Below are 13,456 nucleotides of genomic sequence, written 5' to 3'. Positions count from 1 at the left end.
CAACAAGGTCTTTTTACCTGGGCACACTTGTCAGGTAGGTCAGCACGTTGTGAAACTCTCTGTCTGTGATTTCTCCAAATGCAGGGAATTCTGGGAACACAATAATTGGACTGCCATTATCTCCTCTACCCCCTGAAAGAAGAGAGAAAAAGGAAAATTAAAAAATTAATTTACTGTTATGCATGTAAATCTCTTTAAAACGCTGTCTGAAAACAGACTTTAGTGTAAAATTCAAAACAAGATATTCCTAATTGACAAAAACACTGAAACTAACATTATTGGTCACAGTGTTTATGTTGTCAGTCTGGGGGATCTGATTATCATTTTGCCACAAGGGGGCAGTGTTGTGAGGTGAACTAAAAGGACCCACTCTAAATAACAGCTATAGGTTGGTACTCTATTTATACAAAGCTATATGTTTGATGGGACTGTATTCAACTGCAAGTAAAACAATGTTATAAAACAATATACAACCCAACCCAACAGGTAAATATATAAATAAATACTACTACTTAATGAAAACTATGTAATAAAATATATTTGATGAGTAATGAGAAAGAAGATTAACACTTAAATATTCTGCAAATATGCACCTTAAGAAATTTGGGGGTTTGATCGGGTTTTACGGTCAGAGGCCAGAAAGTTGATTCTGGTTTAAAACTAAAATAACATTTAATAATAGACTAATATGTGCAGCAGATAAAGTTTGACTTCCTCTTCTAATTTAAGGAACAAACAGGTTCTGGTGATATACCTATGGATGTAAAATGCAGTTGTGCATTTATAACTTCAGTAAAAAAACGCTAAAAGGTCAAATATGAAGTGAACCACCCAAGTACAGATGGAATAAAAGTGAAAATAAAATTACTTCAGACAGAGATGCTGCTGAGTTCGCACACAGCAATTGTTGTTGACCCCAACAAACTCACCTAGAAAGCAAACACACACCATCTCCCTCCCTGCATGCAGCAGCTGCTCTGTCAGCGCATGTGACTGGAATATCAATCTGCCTGCCTGTTCTTCTCTCATCGCCATAGCAACAACAAGTGCAGGGTCATGGTTTCAACGTCTGCTTTGATTCTGCAAAATGTTTCCAGACTCTGCTGCGCCCACAAGGTCACAGTGCAGAATGAACAGTTTTTATAAATACAGTAGCTGCGTTAAACTCAAAGTTTATCACGGGCAACGACGGGAGGCATTTGAATATATTTTTTAATCAGGTAAATGACAGGAGGTATTTGGAGCTACAACAGAGAGGGACTGAAGAGGAAAAGAGCAGATGTGTGATTTGAATAGCAAATATTAACTGAGCAGAAAAAAAAAACTGTTCATAGGAACTATGCAAATATCAATCAGACTAGTTAAAACCCAAGTGATCACTGATGCCAGGGAGGTAGAAGTGAAAACAGGAAATTGTTAGGTAATCATGGTAACTGCACAGGCCGGGCAAAACTATAAAGCCCTCACCTGAAAGGAAGGCGAACTGCTTTCTGAGATCGGCCTTGATGTCAGCAGCGCGGGGGGGATTCGTGTCCAGCTGCATGATCTCATCTGAGGGAAAGACACAAATCCAAATATCAGTCAAGCATTAATGAATGAAGCATGGATCTATTTTCTTTTAACCAGAATTTCAACTCAAAGAGGCAGCATTCCTCAAATCAGGAAGAAATAAATATGTAATAGCAAAAAGAAAAATAGAGGTTTCATCTTAGTCTGACTTTGTTTGCTTTACTTTTTCATATCAAAACCTACTTTTGCACAATGTCACAGTTAGACTGTAAGTCAGTACCTTGGAAGCCCATTTTTGGACTTGAAATATGAAACTGATTAAGAAACTAGATCTCATTCAATACTCGTTTGTTAAGTTCTCGAAACTATTTTTCTCCATTAGCAAAAATCTGAACACACAGTAAAGTTCTAAACTTGTTTCAAGTGCAAATATAAAGACATCAAGTCCTTCAGTTTGACCAGCTTAAATAAAGAATATGAGACCCTCCTAAATTTACAGAGAAGCAAAGAATTACAAGATCTATAAAGACAAGACAATTAAATAAGCTATTTGTCCTAAAAGTTGTTGCTGTATGTTACTGTAGGTGTTCCCCCACCCCTCAGTCATTCTCAGCATAACACTGAATATTTCCACCTTATTAAAAGGACTCCCATTATCTTTTTAATGTACCCATTTCTTGTTTTTAAAATCCTCTTAATGAAGTTTAAACGAGCCTAAAACCCTTTGTTTGGATCCCATCCGGTGGATTTGGGCCTAAAGGAACTCTAGACTGACACTCACTGCATCGCTGCATTTGGAAGTCGTCTCACAGCTCAACTCAAACTGCTTGTTAACACCACTCATTTAGGCATGTTTTAGTTGGACTTTAAGTTTCAGCCTCCTCCCACTTTTTAATCTCCCCCTCAGACCAGCTGCTGACATACTCTGTACATGAAAACATTCATATACATTCATTACATCACAAGATAAATAATTCATTTTAACAAGCATACAGCCAGATTTTTGACAGCTTTTCTATCTACTAGTAGAACAAAAGCTAAATGCCAAACAAAACAGGAAGCTCACCAATAATAATAATAAAAAACACCTACAAGAGGATTTTTTTGGTTCAGTTAAACAATTATAGGAAGTACCTAAAAAATGCATGACAGACAAAACAGAAACTAACCAAATTTAAGAAAATGCACGCACAGATACTTCCCAAATAATTCTGAAAAGAGAACTCTGGTCACAATTTATTAGAAAAGATTTATCTTATGAATTTTAAAGTTCAACATGTGGACTTTTTCATGATGCACAAAAGTCCACAGCACAAGTAGCAAACAAACTAGTTTCATTGTACATAACATGGATAAGACAGTCCTTTAGCTTTACCTTGGTTTGCTACTTTTTATTGACAGTTAATAGATTAAAAATAAATTTTAGGTCTTGAAAAAGAGCAAAATGCAACCCCTGATAACAAATTATCCAAACAGTTTTGTTATTATGCTGTAGCCTCAGAAACAGTTAAAGAAAATAGGCTCTCACGAACTTTGCATATTTATAGAAAAACATGAAACTGCAATAGTATTGTTAAAATTTGCTACATCAGTTGCAATAAATCCACATTTTCCTCACTCCTCTTCTTCTGTTTTGCCATCATGGCACTCAATAATTTGTGTGTTTGAACATCTTGGCTACTATCATCCAAACCAGGTGTAGGCATGAATGGCAGTGAGAGCCCATCAAGCCTGAAAAGCCTGTGATTTATTGCAGACCTGATATTGTGCACATTCATATTGAAATGACAACATATTGTGCAGCTCTAGTTCTCACTGTTGTTTATGAATCTGCTACGAAAATAAGAAAAAACCAAAGAGGATACAATGCAACAGCATCACAGAAGCTTTGTTTACTGACGCAGGTGGTATTTAATTTTATATGACAGCAGAAAAAACTCAAAGGTTCACACCTGGATGACACTAATTGACCACAGCCAGGAAAAAACACGCACACACAGCTTTTGGTAACTTTTATATGACATACTCAAAACATGAATCTGGTGATAATAAACCAGAAAAAAAAAAGATTGTTTACCCATCATTAACTGGGATGCCTTCAGTTGCATGTGTCTAATACAATAATTTACCTCTTCTACAATAAATATGCTTCTGGCTATTTTTTAAAGGCAGCAATTTATTATAAATTAAAAACTTATTTAGGGTTTAACACTCATTTTTCTTAACAGAATCTTATGGATTGGATCTTTTGTATGTGTTTGTATAAAACCCCCTGAAGCCAGTCACATTTGTGCTTTCAGCCATTTTAAAATCTGTGAGGGTTAATTGTTTCGGTATCAGCCATCAAATTGGACAACATATGTCGTTAACAGGTATTGATTAGGAACTGATGACTGATATTTCTCTGTATGCCAACTGAAACTCAGCTTCTCCTCCTCTTTCCTTTCAAACTAAACTGAGGCGAGCATGTCCACACACAGAATCAAACCAAGCAAGTGAAAATCAATAAACATAATATCTGTGATATTTGTAATTTCATAAACTCATGTTTCCATGTCGATAAAGGCCAGGATTGCCTCGGGTGTTCGGACACAAAGCTGCAGCTGTTTTTCCACCTGCACAGCGCTCACGGGCTCTCTCATGCACCTTCTATACTCAAGGTTACAAAGAGCCCTCCATCAGTTTCACCTCTCTGACATATCGCTTACTCAGCCAGGCCACACCCTGCCCCCTGAAACTCCCACGCATATCACATCGAACCCAAACCCTCCAATCAGGCCAGAAGGAGGCGATTCTGTTACTGAAAAATCCCCTCACGAATGTCCAATTTCACCTTCAGCTTCTTTATATAGTCACTTTCCTCGTCACCCCTAACCTGTGCAAAAACCCATTCACCACACGCACCATGCAGCTGGAAAAGCCCCTCAGGTGATCTCTGTGTAACACGAGCCGGTTTCGGCTGATGTGTCCCAAAACGTAGTCCAAAAAATGTTATATTTGCTGAACCATGACTATAATAAACATGCTGCATATCTTAAAAACAAAAACAAAACTATTTTATGCTTATTTTATTCATACCTACTGGCATTGAGGGATACATAGAAAATATCAGTAATATTTGCTCATTTTATAGCAAGTCAATTATGTATTGTTGTGCTGTTAAAATGTTTACCTATCTATCACTAATGGACTCTTAAAATAACAGAACAAACACACACACACCACCTGCTGGTGCGAGCGCTAATGTTCTTACTAAGGCTTAACAATAAGGATTAGTGTTTACTCACGCTCACGTTTGTGGCCAAGGAGTCAAACGTTAGTAGGTCAGTCACACACCTGCGCCTCCTGCCACTACTGACACAGATTAAAACGGACTAAAACCTTAGTTTTGCTAAACACATTAAACAGACTGTTAAAAGTCTGTTTAATGTGTTGCGCTGAAGAAATAGTTCGGATTTTTTTAAGTGGTGATTTCTGGAGTTATTGGTAATCAATGTCTTACCTGATGTAGAAATCGATCAGAGCATCATCAGTTTGGAGAATCAGGCATAAGTTCCTCTGGAAGAGTCGAGCTTACGGCTAGTTCGAACAGGACCAAGAAAAAAGGGATTTTCTGATGCCTTAAAACAACTCCAATACGAAACATTTCACTGTTGTTCATGGAAGTGCTATTTTCTAAACAAGTGGTGCCCAGTCTCAGTCCTGGAGGGCCACTGTCCTGCATGTTTTAGATGTTTCTGTTGTAACACACCTGGTTTGGAGTGAATGAGTGATTAACAGGCTCCTGCAGAACTTGAAGACCTGCTGAACAGCAGAGAAACAACTAAAACATGCAGGATAGTGTTTCTCCAGGACCAGGATTGGGCACCATTGTTCTGAACCTGTACATCACTGTCATTTTGTATCAAAAAGTTAATTACGTAAAAGTCTTTTTTAATTTACACTGAAGACCGAGTTCACTGTGGTCTGGTAGCAGTAATGGTCCATTTGAAACTGATGTTGCAAAATGTAACATGTTAAACACATTTAGCCAGAGTAACTTTCTGATATCAAAAACTATGGCTATCAATAAGAGAGCATTTGTTTTACAGGCTGAATTTAACACAGTCACATGGACTGGTATTAAAACCAGACCTCAGGCCAACTTGGTCTTTGGTTTGTTATACCATAAACGTCCATGTAAATGATCATCTAAGGCAGAAGTGAACACAGCTATAAAAGTTTATAAAGTAAGATTTGCATGAACCATGATGAACTTTTTGAGATTGGAGCCATTTTAACAACAGAACTCCACTTTGTTCTTGGCTCCACTCTGACAAGCAGGGAACTCGACTCCTCCGAGAAAATATCAGCCTGATAGTCCAAACTGGGAGATTTTAACTGCAGGTTAGATACTGATTACTAATAATTACAGATATCTCTGTGTCGAGTACCTTTAACCTTTTAGATAAACTGTCATCTCTTGTTCCTATTATCATCCTGACACTTGAAATAAAAATTGGGGGGATGTTTTTTGTCATTGTTTGTCATTAAGCCACCAAATTCGAATGATTTTAACCCTAAAAATATAAAGTAAAAACACTATGCCATACACACGTAGGCAAAACAGCAAAACAAAATATTTTTGATTAAGAGATGTTATGTAACTGGGTAGAAGGGGTTGCAAAAAAGAGCTAGGAGAGAGCAATAAACTGGAATAATAAACTAGTTGTGGTAAGTGACTGGTAATTTAACGCAATATGAAGGAACAAAGGGTAAGAGGGATCAGATTACAGTTCAAAAAGTTAACGTTTAGGGTGATGGTGATGATAAATAATCAAATAATTAAGGTGGAGGACTAAACAAAGTTTAAAGAGAAAGATGAATGGTGCAAATTACTGAATCAATCCCATTTTGAACATGATATCTAAAAGAAATAAACTAAAAACCAATATCAGTCCCTTTTGTTTGATTTTACTTTTAAGATCAAGAAGTTTACCCACAATTCTGTCTGATTATAACTGAGTGGCAGCGATGAAAACAGAGAGATGACAGACATGGAGTTTTTCTGTTATGCTTAGTTTTCATGATGAAACTGTTAAATTTATATGGGGAAAAAATGAAAATGCTTGAAAACTAGACAGACAACTGGGTTTAAGGTTTAAATGAGTACACAAGTCACACAGACTCAAATCACACACTTTAATCTTAACAGCGGTTGAGAGCAAAGAAAAGGGGAATTCAAAACTAAGACAACCTGCTGAAGTTTTTAAGAGATTAAAAATGATAAAAATCAGACACCCACCGCAGAGCCAGTGACAGCGACAAGAAAACCTGTAGAAACTCTTGACCTCCTGAAGAGAAATGCGAACATGATGACCATCCCTCCTCTCTCCAGGATCCAAACGCAAACCCAGTTCTTCATCCAACTTTTCCTCTTCGGTCTCCTCAGCCTCATCATCCATCTGTGCACTTTCCTTCAGCTCAGTTTCTCCATTCTCCACTGACGCTGCAGGATCATCTCCACCTTGACTTCCTCCATCTCCTCCTGGACTCTCCTCTTTTTGTTCTTTACTAGTCAGCTGAACAGGTTCTGTAATGGCAAACAGATCCAGCTCCTTTCTGTCTGCACATTCATTTGAATCCGGAGTTTGTCCTGTTAGAGTCAGCTCCGAGTCTGCTTTCATGCTAGACCCAGAACCAAACTCAACGTCCACATCCTGCTCCATGAAAAAGCCCAAATCTTCCCCCAGCTCTCCTCCTAGCCTTCTGTCCCATGTTCCTCCTCTTCTCCACCCCTTTTGCAACATTTTCTTCATGAAGCTGGGCAAAACTATTGCTTCAACAACTTCCTTTTCATGCTGATTTCACCTGCTGCCCGGCTGCAGGTGCTCCACAGCCTGCAGACATCACTTACTGAAATGACTTCCTATTTCAACCTCGGGTTACCTTCCCTGTATACAAAAGCTACAGTGAAGAGCTCTGCCTGACCCTCCCTTCTATCAATCACCTAAAAAGGACAATACATCTAACCTCTTCATATGAGACTTGTCTCTAAAAAACATCCTGTCACGACTATTTATACTCAACAAGAAACAGAAGAACAAACAAAACAAAACAAAAAAACACATGCCAGGTAAGATATGCTAAAATATTCTGCAGCTCTCATTTACCTAAGTCAGAACAACCTGGGATACCCGTCTGGCTTATCTCATGAAATGTGCACAAAGCTCCCATTCTGACCAGCCCATTCAAATACTGCCCAATCTCCATTTAACCATTCCCTGCCTGCCCATTGAAAGCTTCTGTTCTCCTTTACTCTACTCAAAAGACCCCATTCTCACAAAGTTGCTGAAAGAGGCAATTCTTAGGAGACCTCTCAAAGAAAGACACTGTTTCTTGACAGAATGTAGCAATTTAGATTCAATTTCAAAAAGCTCTAAAAGACACATTTCATTCAAGACAAGTTAATAAACACTATTCTGTGTCCTTCAGTCCCATTGTTCTCTAGTAAAAGCGGTTCAGTGGTGCTCAGAGGTTTAGTAATGTTTTTATTGTGTGAGAATGGGAATGAAAGCTTGTATCTGTGTACTTGTGAGGGGGGTGTTGCAGGTCTTTGCAGGGCATGGTGATTAACATGTGTGTTTACTTTGTGACCAAGGGCATGCATGAGGTTATCAGAGTCATAAACATTGAGAGATAAAAGCTGGAGCCTTTCAGCTGAAGTGCAAAGAAACGCAACACAAACGAGAGCGCAAAACAAAAAGAGCAGTCCAGTGGATGAACTTAGTTAATTCAGATAACTTTTTTTGTCTTGCTCTGTTTTAGAGTAAAGCTCACAAGAAATTATTGACCTGGAAGCAGCTTATCCATGAGATGGATTTTCTTTATAACATATCATATATATATATATATATATATATATATATATATATGTTATAAAGAAAATCCAGTCAGACATGTTTTCTACAGAAATATTCAGCAGCATAAAGTAGAAACATCACCAGAATCTTATTTTACAGTGTCATAAATCACATAGAAACCAGAGCTGATAGCCAGAAAATACAAATATCTGCGACTAATTAATGAACTAATTAATTTATTCCTCCTTAATTTGTTTATTGACACATGTCTCTAATCACTTCTATCTCATTTAGAACAAAAACTACAGGAGGGAGAAGCAAATATTTACAGAATCCACAGTTACATAATAATGCACGAGTCTGTATGTTTGCACATATAAAACCACATACAGGAGCATCTGAGGGTCAGGTGATGGAGCGATCATTCATTAGTCAGCAGGATGGTTGTTTACAGTCCAACATGTTGGACAAGACACTGAACCACATGCTGTTCAGTGGCGTGTGAGGATGATAAGTAAAAGGGCCGTATGTATAAAATAAGATGCTCAGTTGTAGCTGTTTTGGTCAAACCATGTATTTGACTTTATGTACAATCTCATGTAACATTGTGAGATCCTCTGAGATCTTGTTAGAGCTCAAACGTAGTGATAAGGATGATTCTCAGCTACAACCATATCAAATTTCAGCACAAAATTTGTGTAACAGCCATTTTCGTGTTGGCTAAGTTTGATTAGCTTTGGCAGCCATCTTGAATTGGGTTGACTCCAAAAGTCAATCAGTTGTAGATGCACATTCAGTGATTTCTGTCTGAAAGTTGCATTAAAATCCATCTGATATTTTGTTAACAGACAGATAAAATGCACATGCACGCACCCTTTTACCTTTGGAGTCTGTCCTACAAAGTCCTTTAAAAAACAACTTTTCAGTAACTTTCGATCTGAACTTCTTGTGCAAGCAGAAAAAGTTAAAAATCCTAAAATTTTGGAAATAATTCAGTATATGACAGCGTATGTAATCCTTTTACCAGATTTTTGTATGGAATCAAGAGTTAAATAGCCTCGGCCGACTAAAACAGCAGCTCATGAATCAGTGATCTGCCTGCAGGATTCTGCTCGCGGCTAATGACTTCACCAGAGCTTAAAGGAAATGAAAACTTTCCCCCAAAAGCATGCAGCTGAGGCACTGGCAAACAAAGCTGACAAGATGAACAAGCTATAGCTTGAGTCAGTGCATGCTGATGCATATGGAGAATCTCATAAAATCCATCAAATAAAGCAAAAGCTTGAAACAGATGCATCCAATCAGAAAACAAAATATCTCAGCTCACGCTTTGTGATAGATGAGAAAAGCAAAGAAGGGGCTTTTACAGAAATACGCAAAGAATTAGAAAAACGTGTCATCTGTAAATTATAACAAAACAGCTAAAAGCATATAACTCACTATTACCAAGCAAAAGAAATGCACAAAATACACACCATCATCCTTATGTTGTGTAACTTACATGGTTTGAGTGTTACCATTGGTATCCCTTTATCCAGTTCAGATGCACATTTCTTGGGTTTTTTCACCATTATTTTCTTGCTGTACATGAGAAGTCCTATTTAAATTAGTAACCAAGTCAGAAAGTGAAAACAATCCCACTAACACGACGACGACCTCAAAACACATCATCCCTAACCGGCAGCTTCTGTCCCTCTGCACCAGCTCATCTCCCCGGTCAGGTGCTGCATGCTACAACTACTGCATTGGCTGAGGACTCCTCTGCTGCTACAGAAAAATATCAGTGCAGCTGCAGAGATCTGCAAGCTGCACACTAGAGAGGCTGTTTATGCTTCACAGTCACGCACACACACACAAAATGTAACACACATAAAGACAGAAGCAGTTCAATAGGAAGCAAAGGGAAGCCCACAGGAAACACTTTGTGGGGGTCTGGGCATGATGCCCTGCAGAACTCTGGCCAAAGAATTAATCAGGAACATATAATGCACCAATCCACACATACACAGTATGTTCATGCACATGAATTATCTGCAAATTTCCAGCCCTGAAAAGTTCCTACAGTGGAAGGATAAAACATCAACTCAAACAAACAAGAGCTGTTCCTCTTCTGTCGAGTCTTACCATCCCAATCTCTCCAGGAGTTTTTGCGACTTGCAGGACCGAAAGAAAAAGAGGGGCCCAGTCCAGAGATGTCTAAGTTCTGGATCAGATGACTGAGGCGGTTCATGATCCGGTAGGATGCCTCCCCACCCTCTCGCAGAAACTCGTGCAGGGACATGAGAGCTGGCTGCTGGGCTCACACACTCAAACGGTCATCCAGGGAGACCTCCTCTTTCTGCACACTCTGACAGACTCCAAAACGCAGCTTCCAAATGCAGACATGAGAAAGAATCCTTTTTTTAAGTGCAAAGTCACTCAGGGATCACAAGCTCTCACATTTATCCAGTGATGCCATCTCTGCATTGGATACATGCAAACAAGCCTCAGCGTTCTCTGCAGTGCCACATTGGGGGCTGGAGGAATCAGGACTGTGCAAAGGCGGCAGAACCAGAAAGAGCTGAGTCACTGTCCGCACAACCTCTGAAACAGAAACGGTTCACTACAGAGGTGAGAACGGGCCTGGCTCTGCTGGTGCACACACACGGGCGCACATACCCCACCGCAAGTGTAACTATAACACTTCAGAGCAGCAGAGGTTTCAAAGTAAGAGGACAGGGAGGGAGGGTGGAGCGGGACAGAAGCTGAGGGCAGCCGGTGGAACACAAATCCCCTTCTGCTTCTCAGGCTAATTATATTCCTCCACTCCTTGACTAATCTGCCTTTTCTTCCACTCCTTGAATCTCAAGATTCTTTCAGGTCTTTAATTTCTGCTGTGGCAAAAAAAAAACCCATGGAGAATGCTGAAAACAGTCATCTGAAAAATAAGAAACTAAAACCAAACCTTGGTCTATAAACTTTATAGCATACAGACAGCCTAAGGAGTCAATTTGTTGCCAGCCACTGGGGTGAAGGAGTAAACATAGTGGGTCTTCTTTGATGGAAGAGAAGATTGTTTGTCTGGGAGACTTTTAACTTAATGTGTGTGTGTGTTTGGCTGTGATGTGCAGTTAAAGCTGGCAAGCAAAAGGCAGCTTACTCTTTATGGGTTTATAAAAGAGATGGGAAAGGAGCTTCACCCTGACATACTGATGAGGCGACTGCAGGGGACAAAACACCAAACCCTGGCTTTCTCCACCTCTCATGCCTCATCTTGTCCCCTGATCAGTTTTTCATCACATTGACAACATTCTTCAATGCAGCTGGCTGTATTTGGGCACAAAATCATGCCCACAAATCTTATAAAACCATCAAAGACCATCACAAACATAAAATGAAAAACCTTACAGCTGTGCTATTGATTTTGTAACGCTGCAATTGCTCCTCGTGGCACTTTAAATATATATTTATTAAAGTGGGGTTCTGTGGAAAGGTTATAAACAACTATCTTACCTGCTATAGATACAGCTCTTTGACCCGAGTAAAAAAAAGGTAGATTTGTATTTAAGAACACAACTTTTGAAGTACAATATATGCCTGATTTCAGCAATACAGACAGATTCCTTTGATCAAGCTATCACTTTTAATCAAAAATACTGAAACTGATGATTACTGGACGACATTCAGTTTAATGAAACGGTTTAAAGAATTTCAAAAGTAAAGTCAGAAAAAAATCTGATCTAATGAAACTAAATTAAAATTAGAACCCAAGCAACTATTGACAAAATGCATATCAACAACCACTTTTCAAGCCCAAGTTTGAAACTAAAATCACTAGTTAGAGTTGTAGCTTTTTTTGCCAAATCTTGAAAATGACATCATGCACAATTTCATAAAATACTGTGAGATCTTGGCCAATCTGTTAGTGCTCAAAGTGCAAGTTAGTGATAACTCTCAGCTACCACAACACTAAACCTTAGCTCAGTATCTGTAAAACCGACTGAGTTGTAGCCATTTTTGTGTTTGCTAAGGTCAACTAGCTGTGACCATCTTGAATCAGGTCGACTCCAAAGGTTAATCAGTTCTAGATGTACACCAATGATTACTTCCTAAGGGTTTCCTAAAAATCCACCCAGTGGTTCATAAAATTTTGCAAACAATCAAACAAGGTTCACTCCAACAGTTAAAGCCAACGTTTTAAGCAAACCTTTCTGCTTTCAGCAGCGTGATCATAAAAGGATAAAATATTTACCACATTTGGCCACTATCAGAAGTTGTAAAACTGCTGTGCTTGTATTAAATAAATAACTGAGAAAGCTCCTAAAACTTTGAGACATTACATTGGACCATATTTTATACATCCCCCCCCACACACACACAAGCCATAAATGTTTTTCCATTCATATCCAAAAGTGAAGCAGAAAAACCTCAAACAACCCTAACAGCAGTTAAGATTTCAGATTTTTAAAGCCAAACGATGTGCAAACAAAGGTTTATGACAAGTCACTAAAAACTTGGCAACTGATTGTTTTTTTGTTCTTACAGAGTGGAAAACTTACAAGAGATTACCAAAGTTAATGTTAATCTAAAATTAGTCCCTGGTGAGATATTTTCATGTTGACCAAAGCTGTGGATTACCCGAACAACAAACATGCAAGCACCTCATCTCAGTTTTCAGATGCCATTCAGTTTTTAGAATAACACGTAAAAAAACAGAACAGAGCAGAAACCAATTAAATTAAAGGTATTCGATTGTTAAATTTGAAGAATAAGGTGTGTAAAGTGTTTGTATATTCAGTCACAGCAGTGCTCGTGTTTGTGTCCTCTGGGCATGGCTGACAAGCTGTGGACTAAGAGTGGCCTGCTGGACCCATCTGTCTTTACACCTGCTCTGCCTTTAGGGATGATCACACAACTCAGCTGACCTCTGGGTAAAATAGGAACCAGAAACTCACACTACGTTTACAAAAAAAATAGATACCCCTGACATTCAGGTCTGATTCATGAACTTCTTTCTTGACTTTTTTATTCAAACAAGCAAGAGAGTTGAATCTATATCTATATATCTATATCTATCTATCTATATATATATATATATATATATATATATATATATATATATATAT

At 38.5% G+C, this 13,456-nt stretch overlaps 1 protein-coding gene across 12 annotated transcripts in view; it reads right to left on the bottom strand.

Moving 5' to 3' along the window:
- The window catches only part of mcf2lb (mcf.2 cell line derived transforming sequence-like b), a 37,916-nt gene that overhangs the window by 17,837 nt on the left and 6,623 nt on the right, over positions 1-13,456 (bottom strand). For 3 of the 12 annotated variants that reach the window (XM_037976276.1, XM_037976274.1, XM_037976275.1), the window contains 2 exons: positions 1,468-1,551; positions 18-132 (listed from right to left, as the gene is read on the bottom strand). In XM_037976276.1, coding sequence (XP_037832204.1) covers positions 18-132; positions 1,468-1,543 — 191 coding nt within the window. In that variant the 5' untranslated portion in view covers positions 1,544-1,551. Of the gene's footprint in view, positions 1-17; positions 133-1,467; positions 1,552-6,793; positions 7,852-9,852; positions 10,102-10,475; positions 10,765-13,456 lie in introns of those variants that run through there. The other 9 variants (XM_037976272.1, XM_037976273.1, XM_037976270.1 and 6 more) reach the window with 9 other exon arrangements.

Source organism: Kryptolebias marmoratus, linkage group LG6 (genome assembly GCF_001649575.2).
Source record: "Kryptolebias marmoratus isolate JLee-2015 linkage group LG6, ASM164957v2, whole genome shotgun sequence".
Taxonomy (NCBI): domain Eukaryota; kingdom Metazoa; phylum Chordata; class Actinopteri; order Cyprinodontiformes; family Rivulidae; genus Kryptolebias; species Kryptolebias marmoratus.
This window is presented reverse-complemented; position numbering and strand designations above follow the sequence as displayed.